The sequence below is a fragment of the Mirounga angustirostris genome, unplaced genomic scaffold (genome assembly GCF_029215605.1).
Source record: "Mirounga angustirostris isolate CCGP_5_RB_7025 unplaced genomic scaffold, mMirAng1.0.hap1 SCAF_6, whole genome shotgun sequence".
NCBI lineage: Eukaryota > Metazoa > Chordata > Mammalia > Carnivora > Phocidae > Mirounga > Mirounga angustirostris.
In genome coordinates this window covers 37,314,307-37,326,913 of record NW_026991714.1, presented here as the reverse complement: position 1 = coordinate 37,326,913, position 12,607 = coordinate 37,314,307, and the positions used below count along the sequence as shown (strand labels likewise).

Sequence of the window (12,607 nt, the reverse complement as noted above, 5' to 3'; positions counted from 1 at the left end):
ATCATGCATTTGACTTGGGGCTAAATGTAGTAAAAAGTAGGTTCCTTTTTTCCCCAATAACATTTTACTATAAATTTTAACAGTAGAGCAAACATTTTTTCTAATGCATTTCATAGTAAATTACAGATAATACACTTTCCGCTGGGTACTTTGGCATGTGTATCATTAGGTAGAGTTCAGCTTGTTTACAGGGTTATCTGTTTCTTTCTTTCTTTAAGATTTATTTATTTACTTGAGAGAAAGAGTGCAGACACATATGCACACAAGCAGGGGGAAGGGCAGAGGGAGAGAATCTCAAGCAGACTCCCTGCCCAGCGTGGAGCTCGTTGTGGGGCTGGATCCCACCACCTGTGAGATCATGACCTGAGCCTAAATCAAGAGTCGGATGTTCAATCGACTGAGCCACTCAGGTGCCCCACAGGGTTATCTGGTTCTTTAAATGTTAGTTAATTTACTGAGTACTGATAGATGCTTCAACTTACTCCAACCACTATCAGGATATAGAACTTACTCCAGAATATTCCCTTATGCGCTTTCTACTCAGTTCCTTCATCCACCTCCCCAGAGGCCACTGCTCTTCTTTTTCCTATTATATAGATAAATTTTTTGTCTGTTTTCAAACTCCATATAAGTGGGCTCATACAGTGGGTATTCTTTTGTGTAAGGCGTCTTTCACTCAGTGTTTTTTAGATTAATCCATTTTGTATGTCAGTAATTTGGTTTTTTTTATTGCTGAGTAGTTTTCCATGGTGTGTGAGCTTATTCTCTTACTGATGAATACCTAAGCTGTTTCCACTTTGGGGCTATTGTAAATAAAGTTGTTGTGAACCTTCTTGTACGAGACTTGTTGTGAACATGCTTTCCTTTCTGCCAAATAGATACATAGGACTGAAATTGCTGAATCATGGGGTAGGTATATATTTAATTTTACAAGAAACTGCCAGACCTTTTTTCCAAAGTGGTTTTAACCATTTTATTTTATTATTATTTTTTAGAGATTTTATTTATTTATTTGACAGAGAGAAACAGCGAGAGAGGGAACATAAGCGGGGGAGTGGGAGAGGGAGAAGCTGGCCTCTCGCTGAGCAGGGAACCCGATGTGGGGCTCAATCCCAGGACCCTGGGACCATGACCTGAGCCAAAGGCAGACGCTTAACAACTGAGCCACCCAGGCGCCCCTTAACCATTTTATATTCTGACCAACAGTGTGTGAGCTCTGGTTGCTTCACCCTTTTGCCAACCTTTGGTGTTGTCAGTCTTCTTCATTTTAGCCATTCTGATGGGGTGTATAGTGGTTTTGATTTGCATTTCCCTGATGGTAATGATCACTTTCTCATATACCTTTTGATGACAGTTCTTCTGTCTCTTTTTGGAAAAATCCGTTCAAATTGTTTGCCCGTTTTCTTTCATTAGATTGTTTAGATTTTATGTTACTTGTCTCTTTATTACAGAATTGTAGGGTTTCTTGATATATTCTGAATACCAGTCCTTTATCAGACATATGCTTTACAAATCATATTTAAAAATAGAAACTTCTTTCAGGGCCTGAAAGCCATGAACAGAATGACTACCATTTTTATGCTCTTCCTTAAGTTACATCTCAACATTATCGTTTCTTATATTTTCTGTCTGTAACTAAGATAATATATGCCTCAGAATAAAGAGAGTTCTGAACTGGGTAAGTGTCAAGACCAGCCGAGATGCTGGCGGTGTGAAACCAAGTGAGGGTGCTTCTGAGATAGTCACCAACCACTGTACATTGCTTTTAGTTTATATAAATTATGAGGTTTTCAAAATATTCTGCTTTTAAAAGGGAGAAATAACATAAGTGCTTTTGTAATTAAGAAGAAAAAAGATGTCAGCTTTTTGAAATCCCATTTGGGAAGCAGTAGCCTGCTCAACTGAAGAGAAGTTTGGCTGGATGTATAGGGAGAATTATTCTGGTCCCAACTCACATTCTGATGAGTTGACATTTCAGAAATCACTTTCCTTGATGTAAAGTGAGAAAAGTGATACCTGCCCGAATGGATTCGCTTATTTCCTATATGGTAAAATGCAACATGTGCAAAAAAAAAAGAGTTTTTGGTCACCGTAGAAATGTAAAGAACCTGACTATTAAAATCTGTCTTTGAAAAGGTATGAAGCATATAAGTGATTATGTATTCATTCCTTCTATCGTGAAATACTTGACTACAGTACTTTTTTTTGTAAAGAAAAAGATGTGTTACAGAAAGATCTTAATGTTTAATAGGAACATGATTTTTCATTGAGGAACATTATAATAGCTGATGAAAAACGAATCTGTTAAGGAGAAAAAGTCTACAAAGAAAAGATGTGGCTAATAAGTGATAGATCAACATTAAGTACTCTGAGTACCCATTGAATAGAAAGTTTGTTTGTTTTTAGGAAAATAGATTAAAGTGGGAACTCTGATCTCAAGGAGCTTGTTTTCTGGAAGAATGTATTAATAAGGTTAAACACATGAAGGAAAGCAAAAAGTGATGTCTCTCAAACACGAATTCTTAGAGTCAGAATGATTCAAACTTAAAGAGGAGAAAGGACAAGGAAGAGATGACATTTTAAAGATGTTTTCTTTTTTTACCCATTACTTTAGACTTCTTAATGGAAACAAATGGAAGAAGAAGCTGGGAGGTATTTATAGTGTTTGAAATGTAGTGCTACAAATTATTTATAATTTTACCAGAAATATTTTCAGAAAGTAATGACCAATGGGTCATTATGCCTTTTTTTGCCCTTTTGTATTTAAATAGTAACAAACTTAATCAAAATGTGTTGATATTAGCCCAATCTTTTCTTATATAAAATATGTTACAAGTTGTTTATTTCTTTTGAAAAATAACTCCTCTAATTTCAAAACCTTATTTTCAAATTGAATACAAATGACATATGGTAGTCCATTTTAGTATTTTGTTTGGTATAAACTCTAATACTTATGTCCAATCAAATCTCCATAAGATAGGTAGGTGGTGACATGTCAAGTTGGAAGGTTACTTAGAACACTGACTTTGAGAAATGTTGTCCTGTAGGAACTCTGTTTTGTTTATTGCAGTGTTTTACAGCCTTCAAAAATCCATGCCTTTCTTGTGAAAAAATCTTTCAAGCTTTGTCTTATGTAGTTTATGTTACAAACAATAGATTTCTTTCCTTTTCCAAATTTATAATTTATTATAAAGTAGATTGTGTTTTTCGAGACGCTACCTTCCTCATCCTTGCAGATTCTGAAATGAGCCCCAGGGAGTGTCCTCTACCTCGGTTCTCTTGATGCTGAAGACAGATTTGAAAATCATGGTATCAGTATTTACTGATGTAGAAAAAAAGACTGGGAGTCTTACCTTTTTTACTTTCTGGACCTGCTTAATAGCAAAAATGTTTTGCTAAAATGGACTGATAGAACATTGGAAAATTGATATTTTGGTGCTTTAATAATTCAGAAGTTTCTGAGCTCTATTTGGTACCTGGGAGGTACTTCAGGATGATAATTTTCAATTTTGCTTATGTTAGATAAGCCATGTTAATTTTTCTGACATATCAGAGTGTAGAAAAATATTTGGAATTTGAATCACTGCTTGATTCCTAAAGTTGATGTTTTACTAACCCGAGATTTAAGGAATTATCTGCAAATTTTAATTTTGGCAATCTGGCTTTGTCTCGCTTCTTCCTCTCTTGATTTTTAGCTTATTGTATTTCTTTTCTTTTTGGATCTTTCTGTCTCTGTAGGATGTTGGGAAGCCTGGCATCAATAATTCCTGAGAGGAAGAATGCTCATCATAGTATTCGTCAGAGTCTGGACTCACATGATAACGTAGAAGTCGAAGCTGCTGTTTTTGCTGCTGCAAACTTCTCTGCACAGTCAAAGTAAGCATCGGCCTTTTAATAATTCGTCTTCTCAAGAAGAGGTTTTGAAGGAATAACTCATCAATATAGATAAACACTAAGAGAGCAATGTAAATGGCAAGGTGTATTTTCTAAGAGGGTTTACGTCATGTTGGGGAAACAGAACTTCATTACATAAAACAGAATACTTAAGTACGTATGTTGGCGTTAACTGCACATGGAATAAGAATTTCCAGAAGGACAGATCAGCATAGATTACGATAGTTAGGGAGGGCTTCATTGGGGAGCAGAAGTTTTGTCCACCGAGGCACCCTCCCCAAACATACATGGTTCTAATGCTAAATTGCTGCTTTCTTACTGTCTTGTGAAGGTTAGCTTTTTGGCATTAGAGCTGTGTATGTTTGGCAAAGATAGTAATTTGAGCTGAAACCAGTTTTAGCCTATTTGTTTTTTTGTTTTTGTTTTTTTTTAAGATTTTATTTATTCATTTGACAGAGAGACACCGCGAGAGAGTGAACACAAGCCGGGGGAGTGGGAGAGGGAGAAGCAGGCTTCTCGCGGAGCAGGGAGCCCGATACAGGGCTCCATCCCAGGACCCTGGGACCATGACCTGAGCTGAAGGCAGACGCTTAACAACTGAGCCACCCAGGCGCCCCTAGCCTATTTGTGATGTCATATCCTACACTGTTATATTGTAGAACAATTTTTTTTTTTTTATGCAGTGCTGACCATGGATGGTTATGTTACTGTCTTTGACTTGTTTGGTTACCCTCTCTAAAAATATAAATTATCCCTTTTATTGACTTTTATCAAAAGTAGCATTGCCTTCTGGAGGGCATTTTGGTAGTATGCATTTGCCTTAAACATGTTCATCCTTTTACCCCCTCAGTGGACCTAGAAAATCCACTTCTGAGAACTTAACCTGAGGAATCAGCAACGTGTACTGATACTTATTTGCAAGGATGCTAGTTGTAGTGTTACAAAAACAAAACAAGGGTGCCTGGGTGGCTCAGTCGTTAAGCGTCTACCTTCGGCTCAGGTTATAATCCCAGGGTCCTGGAATCGAGCCCCACGTCGGGTTCCCTGGTCTGTGGGAAGCCTGCTTCTCCCTTTCCCACTCCCCCTGCTTGTGTTCCTGCTCTCACTATCTCTCTCTCTGTCAAATAAATAAATAAACAAAATCTTTAAAAATAAATAAATAAAATAAAAACAAAACAAATTAATAGCAACCTAACTTCCAGCCAATGTGCTTAGATAAATATGATCGTACAGTGAAATATTATATCAGCTCTTTAACATATATTTTAGAAGTATATTTGGAAACAGGTTATGTCATAGCTTATAAGCTTTTACAGAATATATTTTTTAAGAAACAGGTATTTGTGTTGATGAAAAACAAAAAAGACAGGATATATATCAAAATACTGTCTCTGGGTGATAAGATGGTATCTTATTTTATTCTCCTTTTTATAAATTTCTGTGTATACTGTCAGGAGCAAGTTTGGGCTTTATAATCAGATAAATGTTACTTTTAAAATTAAAAAAAGATAGCATTTCCATTAAGAATCTCTGCTAAATTTGGATAAAACTTGGAACAGTTTATCACCAACTTTCTCTCTTCAGATTTTAATTATATGTGTATTCATCTCTTCAGCTGCTCCTATCAAACCTTCAGAATCCCAGGATTACTCATTGGAAAAGGAGAATGGAGAATAGAAAGCATGTAGTTTTTATGTACTGCTCAAAATTAGTAGGTGTGGCAGTAATTGAGGAAGAGAAATATCTGAGTAAATACAGTCCTATTTGTGCTTTTGAGAACTGGCATTTTTTTTCTTATTGAGAGTCATTACTTTTGAGAGAACTTTTTAAAAATTGTTTTTATTGGTTAGGAATTATGTATCTGGTGAATAGTTATCTGATTACCACTGTCAAGGTATCAGTACTTTATAATCTACCTGAGTAAGCTTGCATTTCCTGTAGCTCCAAAAATAGTTTTCTAAATTTAGTTTCTAAATTCAGATGATAAATTTGTAATTTAGTGATTATATTTTATTTTAATGAGAATCATTTTTGGTTCAGGTTTTCTCTTATGTTATTATCAGAAGCTAATTTTATTAGCTGTGGCATTTCTGATCTGTTTTGGAAAAGGTTAACTAAGTACCGTAGAAACATGATTCTTCGTTTATAGAATTTATTGACTAATAAACATTTAAATTAATGGTTTACATAGAAGCAGTTTTTAACATACCAGGCTTCAGTATGATATAATTTGTTATCTTTAAAAATACCAAATTTGTGCACTAGGAAAGGCTCAAGGGCCTCTCAAAATGTATCAGAGTGTAAAATTAACTAATTGTATAATGAACTGTATCTTTTTGAGATTAGCATTTACCTCTTCTTCTGAAATGATGACCTGGCTTGAAATCAGCTATCTCAACCAATATTAATGGGTTTTTGTCTTAGTATCTCTATCAGTTTTGAATCTTAAATTAGAGCAACTGGCCAAATAAGACCTTAAGAATTTATTTAATACTGTTCTCCCTTTGTCTATTATCATAATCACATCTAACTTGTTCTTAAAAAGGTTAAGATTTTATATATTTAAAGAGCTAGTCCCTGGGTCGCAAAGCAGGAGTTGGAAACCCAAATGCCTTCAGAAACTGGGGAAGCATTGTTAGTGAGAGAGGTGCCCTCTAGCGGCCACTGTGCCGAACTGAACAACACACTCGCAGCCTAAAAGTGGTGGCTGCTTACTCCTTGGCCCCAGATGGTTGTGACATTGCAGGTATGTATGCCTGATGCTGTCAGATCTGGCTTTTTTGGAGGGGCAGGGGTGGAATGGATGGAAGCTGGAAAATCTGATTATTCTGTTTATAGTCTTATCACCATATGAGACTCTATATTAACATACATTCTTAATACTGACATTAAGAATTAAAAAAAATATTAGTAGCAAAAAGAAAAAAAAGAAAGAAAGAAAACTGCAGGCTTCTAATTTGCGGTTTATTGACCCTAAAGGCCCATAACAGATTTTTAAATTTTGAGTTGTATAAAAGTATATAGTTACTGAAGAAATGCTTATTGAATATCCACCATGTCCAGAGAGTATGCTCAGCACCCAGGAATACAGGGGTAGAGAAGATAAAAGCCCTATTGTTGTGTAAACACAAAATAGTTTCAGATGTGTGTTAATGTTATGGAAAAATAAAACAATTTTGTGATAAAAATAATACAGTTTCATCATTGTTATAATGACCTGAGTGAGCTGCTTTAAGTAGAGTGATCAGGGAACGCCTCTCTAACGAGGTGACATTTGAGCTAAAACCAAGTGATGAAGAGGCAGCAAGTTAGAGGAAGAATAAGAAGAAAGAATAACAACTATAAGAGCACTCTGATATGTGAATGAGTTGTCTATACATGCCCGATACACCTCTTATCTTACACCTAAAAGACATTTATAACTTAACTTTTTCTTATCAAATGTGAAGCTGATATCTTAGAAAGGTAGTTTTCAGACTATTTGGTATCTTTATTCTTTTCAAGCATTATTGAGGTCCTCAGCTTTTTTTGTTTACATGGACTGTATCGATTGATATTTACAGTATTAGAAATTTAAATGGCGAAATTTTAAAAATACGTGTTCATTTTTAAAATAACAATTCTCTAAATATGTTAATATAAAAATACTTCTATGAAAATAGTTGTTTTCCAAAACAAAACAATTTTGTGAGATGAGTAGCATTGTTTTTTTTTTTTTTACATTTTTGCAAATCTCTTTCATGTCTGGCTGGATTCTTATATCTGTTTCTGTATTCAACATTTTTGTTGCAATATGTTACCATAAAGTATATGAAACAAATCTAGCCTCACACAGATATACAATTGGAAAAGAGAAGAATATTTTTAAAGGCTTTATAGGTAGTTATGAATATTTTTCTTTGATGTTATACAAGAACTAGACAAGTGGTGGTTTCTTAAAGAGTAATTGCAATGTGGACTCTAAAATCGTATCAGTGAACTTGTACATTGAAATCTGTTGGAATCTCTTACCCATTTATGGTTTTATAATTAATGCGTTGGCATTTTTGAAAACATTGGTTCACTGCCTTATGCAGGTCTTCCAAATGTTGACCCATTTCATTGTATCATATCAAAGGATCACATTTGTTATTGGCCACTGATCTCGTCAGGAAATTCTTTAAATATTAAGTTGTCAAGTTCATGGCGATAGATACAAGTTTTCCGAAATTCTAATTTTTGCTTAGAAACTCAGATTGGCAAAAAAAATTTGCCCAGTTATTTTCCATGAATTGACAAGCCGACTTTATTCATCTTTTGAGAAAATATGTCTGCCAAATAGCCAAGTCGGAATAACCATGAAGTTCCATGAAAAAATGTCTAGTTCATCTCATACCTCAAATAATTACATGGTACTTTTCCTGGAGACAACCACTGTGTGCTTATGTGTGGCTTCTGTTTTGTCAGAGAATATTAAAAAGATACTTGCTCATGGGTTGAAATTCAATAGAATTAGTAATTTTCACTGTTTTATCAAGGACGTTTGTAAGTGCGTCTGGCTTCCTTCCTTCCTTCCTTTCTTTCCGTTTAATGTGAGTGCACAGGGGTGGAGAATACAGTGGCTGCTGGGACAGTTTGGTGGCACTGCCTTGGGTCTTGCTAAGGTACCAGCAGTTTTGCTCATTGCTTTGGTACCAGTGGTGAAGAAAGCAACATTGGTGTTCGAGGAAAATCATGAGAGTAAAAAAAAAAAAGTTACTTGCTTTGAAATTTTCAGCACAAATACGGTTTATTGCCAAAAATTCACATACAAGATGATTTTCTCTGATTAGGTGATGCTGATACAAGCAAAAGAGCACATCTAGCCATGTCTGTAGATTTTCCATTTGTGAGGCAGAGATAAAATTCTGCAGTTGAACTATTAACTCAGTCTTCATGTTTGCAGCTAAATCTTTTATGTGATAAGTTACTCCAGTGTTGAAAAGTGGCAGTGCTTGATGTCTTGTACTGACTTTTCATCCAGGCATTCAGCATTGTCAGCTGCAGACGTTTCTTAGCTGTTATGTGCACTTCTCCAGCCAGTGCATTACGATAACTTACCCTGTTAGGATTTCTAGTTTAAAAATCAATAGTTTGCTTTTAAAGAGCACATTTAAAATACTCAGTCTTTTTTTTTTAATTCTAAATAATTAGTCTTGAAACGAAACCACAAGTTAACTGGTACCATAATACTTTCTGAAATGTCTTATTTCATAAGGCACAATAAGTTAAATTATTAACATCTGAAAAATCAAAGGATAGCTTTAGTCATATTCTTTTTTATTTACAGTTTTGCTTTTCTTTATAATAGATTCTTCCATGAATTAGAAAGCTCTTCGATATGTCAGTTTTACCTTTTTCAGCATCTTTAGACCTAGACGGTACAGCTGTGGGTTGAGAAAATGAGTCTTCTAATCTCTTTGTCAAGCCAGTGATTCATTTTTAAGTATAAAAAAAATGCTTTGCAAATAAACTTTATTGTATTTTGGAATAAAATATTGTTAAATTCTAAAAAAGCAATTTTAGATAAAATTTTAGAAAAATCTTTCAAAATTTTATTGCAAAGTATGGCAATGTGTACTTCCTGATATGTTTCTGTAAGCATAAGGAAAACTTCAGGATTTCAAAACAATGATGTATTGGACGATAATGATGTTATAGAGATAGTAATAGATATAGTCAAATATAGTAAAAGCACAGGAGAAGGATTGAGAACTGAGTTAATCTCAGAAAACATATTTGTACACTAAACCTGAACCTACTACCTTAGAAAATTCTAGGAAACACAAGAATGCACAGCTGTCAAGAGGTGATGTCATTATACATCATATAGCCTCTGGAAAACTGTGCTATTCACTTACGAGAATGGAATTGAAAATGGCAAATAATATCTTAACGGCAGGAAATATTTTATGTAGACATCCATTGAACTACAGAGGGGAAGTATTTCATATCTTACATAGCATTCATCGTGGCTAAATGAGCCAAGCTTGATCATATTACCTGTATTATATTTCCTTACATATGATGTAATGTCTTATCCCAAATGTTCATGTTATTAATAACTTTTGCAGCACTCAGTGATATATTTATTGGGACCGAATCAAAAGCAGCACCTTGGAAAACACTTTAAATGTATATAATGTAAAAAAACAATGGCCAACCTTAAATAGTTTGGCTTTTGGTAATATTCTGCCCATATTTCCTACTTGGCTTTTCTACTTCATACTTAGTCTATTTTTCTTAAATTTAGAATATTCGAAATATATTTTATTGCTTATATAATCAGCTTACGGTGTTAAAAGCTTTTCTTAATCAAAAGCACATCCTAAAATATCGTAGACTGAGATAATGACCTTGAATCTTTTAGACAGTGGCACTCAGTGATGCAAACTGCAACAGCACCCATAAATCAGAACATCTTACCTTGAATACCGCTTGGAAACAGTGTTGGCATAAGCCCATTTGCTGGTGGGAATTTTGGTTTCAGTTGCATTTCTTACCCCAACCCCACTACCTGACATTTGGAATATTAGTTATGATTTGAAGTATTATGTTTCTCCCGTGTTGACTGTGTTCTGTTTATGTCCTTGGAAAACTTAAGCAAATGTAATTTTTTTGGTTTTAAAGTTTTTTGCTGTTCTCTCTTTCCAAGGGATTTTGCTGTAGGAATCTGTAACAAAATCAGTGAAATGATTCAAGGTATGTATGCTTCATTCAGTATTATGAAGTGACTTACTGGGATTTATATTAATATTGATAGCTCTTAACATTAAGTACTTACAATGTGTTTGTCACCATTCATTCACTAATTCATTCAAATAATGTTTATTAAGCATCTTCTAAATGCCCCAAACTGTTCTGGGTGCTTAGAATACAGTAGTGAACAAAACAGAGTCCTTGCCCTCGTGTAACCTACATTCTAGTGGCAGAAATGGGGGAGAGGTGGCAATAGACAAATAAAAATATGATATAACAGTTGCCATGGAGAAAAAGTGAGGTAAGAAGGATAAGAGTTCCGAGAGTAGAGTCTGCACCCCAAGGTGGAAGGGGGCACTTTATATTTTGTATATGTTGAAGGACGGCCTCTAATGAAGTGATATTTGTGTGAGAAATACAGTTATTTAGGGGAAGAGCACTCTGATCTGGGAGAGCAGAGGGCTGTTAGAAACTCTGAGGCTCTCTCCATGTTCTGTTAATGTTCCTCCAGTGTCTTCCATTTGCAGCTAAACTCAGATCCAAATTCCTTACCATAGCCTTCAAGGCCCTACTTTTCGAAACTCATCTTCCATGCTGTGCTTCATGTGTGTTGGCCCCACTTACTCCCGTCCTAGTCACTAAAGGGGCTCCAGCACTACACGGCTTGGAGAGCACCACCTTCTTTGTATTTTTCTACGTGGCATTCCTGTGAATTGTGCAACTTGGCAGACTCGGATAGGCAATACTGTTATGTCTATTAGAAGAGGAAATGGAGCCACATTAAAATTACTTGAAGACAAAGATACAGTGGTTGAGCTTTGTCCTGTCCTCCATTCCTTTGTCCTTTTTTCCCCCACTGCCAGAAAAGGGCTGTCCTGCAGAAAGCTGTCATTAAAAGGAAGCATCCTCCCTCATTCATTGAGCAGTTTTTATTGAACGCTGGCTCTATCAGACAAGATTACATCAGGAAATAGATGTCATGCTCGAATTAAAATAATCCAAGGAGGGTTGAAGGAAGGAACAGTTCAAAGGTGTAGTCAGGGTGAACTGTAGGGGATAATGTAATCCTATACCCAAAGGTGCGGAGAGGGAGTGGTTACCAGAAACCTGGAGTCATGTCAGGAGGGCCACTTTGAAAAACTGACCTTCAGTGTGATATGACCTGATGTGACCTTGTAGAGAGGGATCCAGGGAATATATATTCTGACCTCTTTCTTCTCCCTCCCATCCCCTGCTGGGGCTCTTCACTGGCTAAACCCAAACAGTGGGCAAATAGCAAGGGAATTGATGGAAACTATATAGGTAAGCCTCCTAAGGTGCTAGAGTATTGTGTATATTGGGTGATGGTTATTTGAGTATATCGATATGTAGAAACCTATTAATTTATAGACCTAAGATTCATTATTGTTTCTTAAGTTTTATCTATAAAAAGATTTAAAGCAGGGGCGCCTGGGTGGCTCAGTTGGTTAAGCGACTGCCTTCGGCTCAGGTCATGATCCTGGAATCCCGGGATCGAGTCCCGCATCGGGCTCCCTGCTCGGCAGGGAGTCTGCTTCTGCCTCTGACCCTCCTCCCTCTCATGCTCTCTGTCTCTCATTCTCTCTGTCTCAAATAAATAAATAAAATCTTTAAAAAAAATAAAAAAAAAAAAAAAATAAAAAGATTTAAAGCAAAAGAATAGGAACTAGGGGGTTGAAAGAGAAAGGGGGAATAAAGCACAAGAGTGGCAGTGAGGGCAAGTGGAGGAAGGCTGGAGCCCAAGATCTGGAAATGGCAGGGGAGTTTGAGGAATAAAGTAGGATGCTTGTGTTTCTGCCAAGTAAATCTCTTGAGTGTCTCTAAACCAGTAAAAATATCTGTAAACACAAGGAATTCCATGGACCGCTGGGTAGAGCACAGATTTACAGAGGAAGAGGGGTGGGATAGGAGACAGGAATCTCCCATGGGGAAAAGCCTACTAGGGAGAATGCTTAGGAGACTTTTGTAATCAGTCTAG

At 35.9% G+C, this 12,607-nt stretch overlaps 1 protein-coding gene across 4 annotated transcripts in view; it reads left to right on the top strand.

The window, feature by feature from the left end:
• INTS7 (integrator complex subunit 7) overlaps positions 1 to 12,607 on the top strand; it is a 114,305-nt gene that overhangs the window by 13,858 nt on the left and 87,840 nt on the right. For all 4 annotated transcript variants that reach the window (XM_064594140.1, XM_045877175.2, XM_064594139.1 and 1 more), the window contains exons 4-5: positions 3,739 to 3,876; positions 10,568 to 10,614. In XM_064594140.1, the coding sequence (XP_064450210.1) occupies positions 3,739 to 3,876; positions 10,568 to 10,614 (185 nt within the window). The remainder of the gene's footprint in view (positions 1 to 3,738; positions 3,877 to 10,567; positions 10,615 to 12,607) is intronic.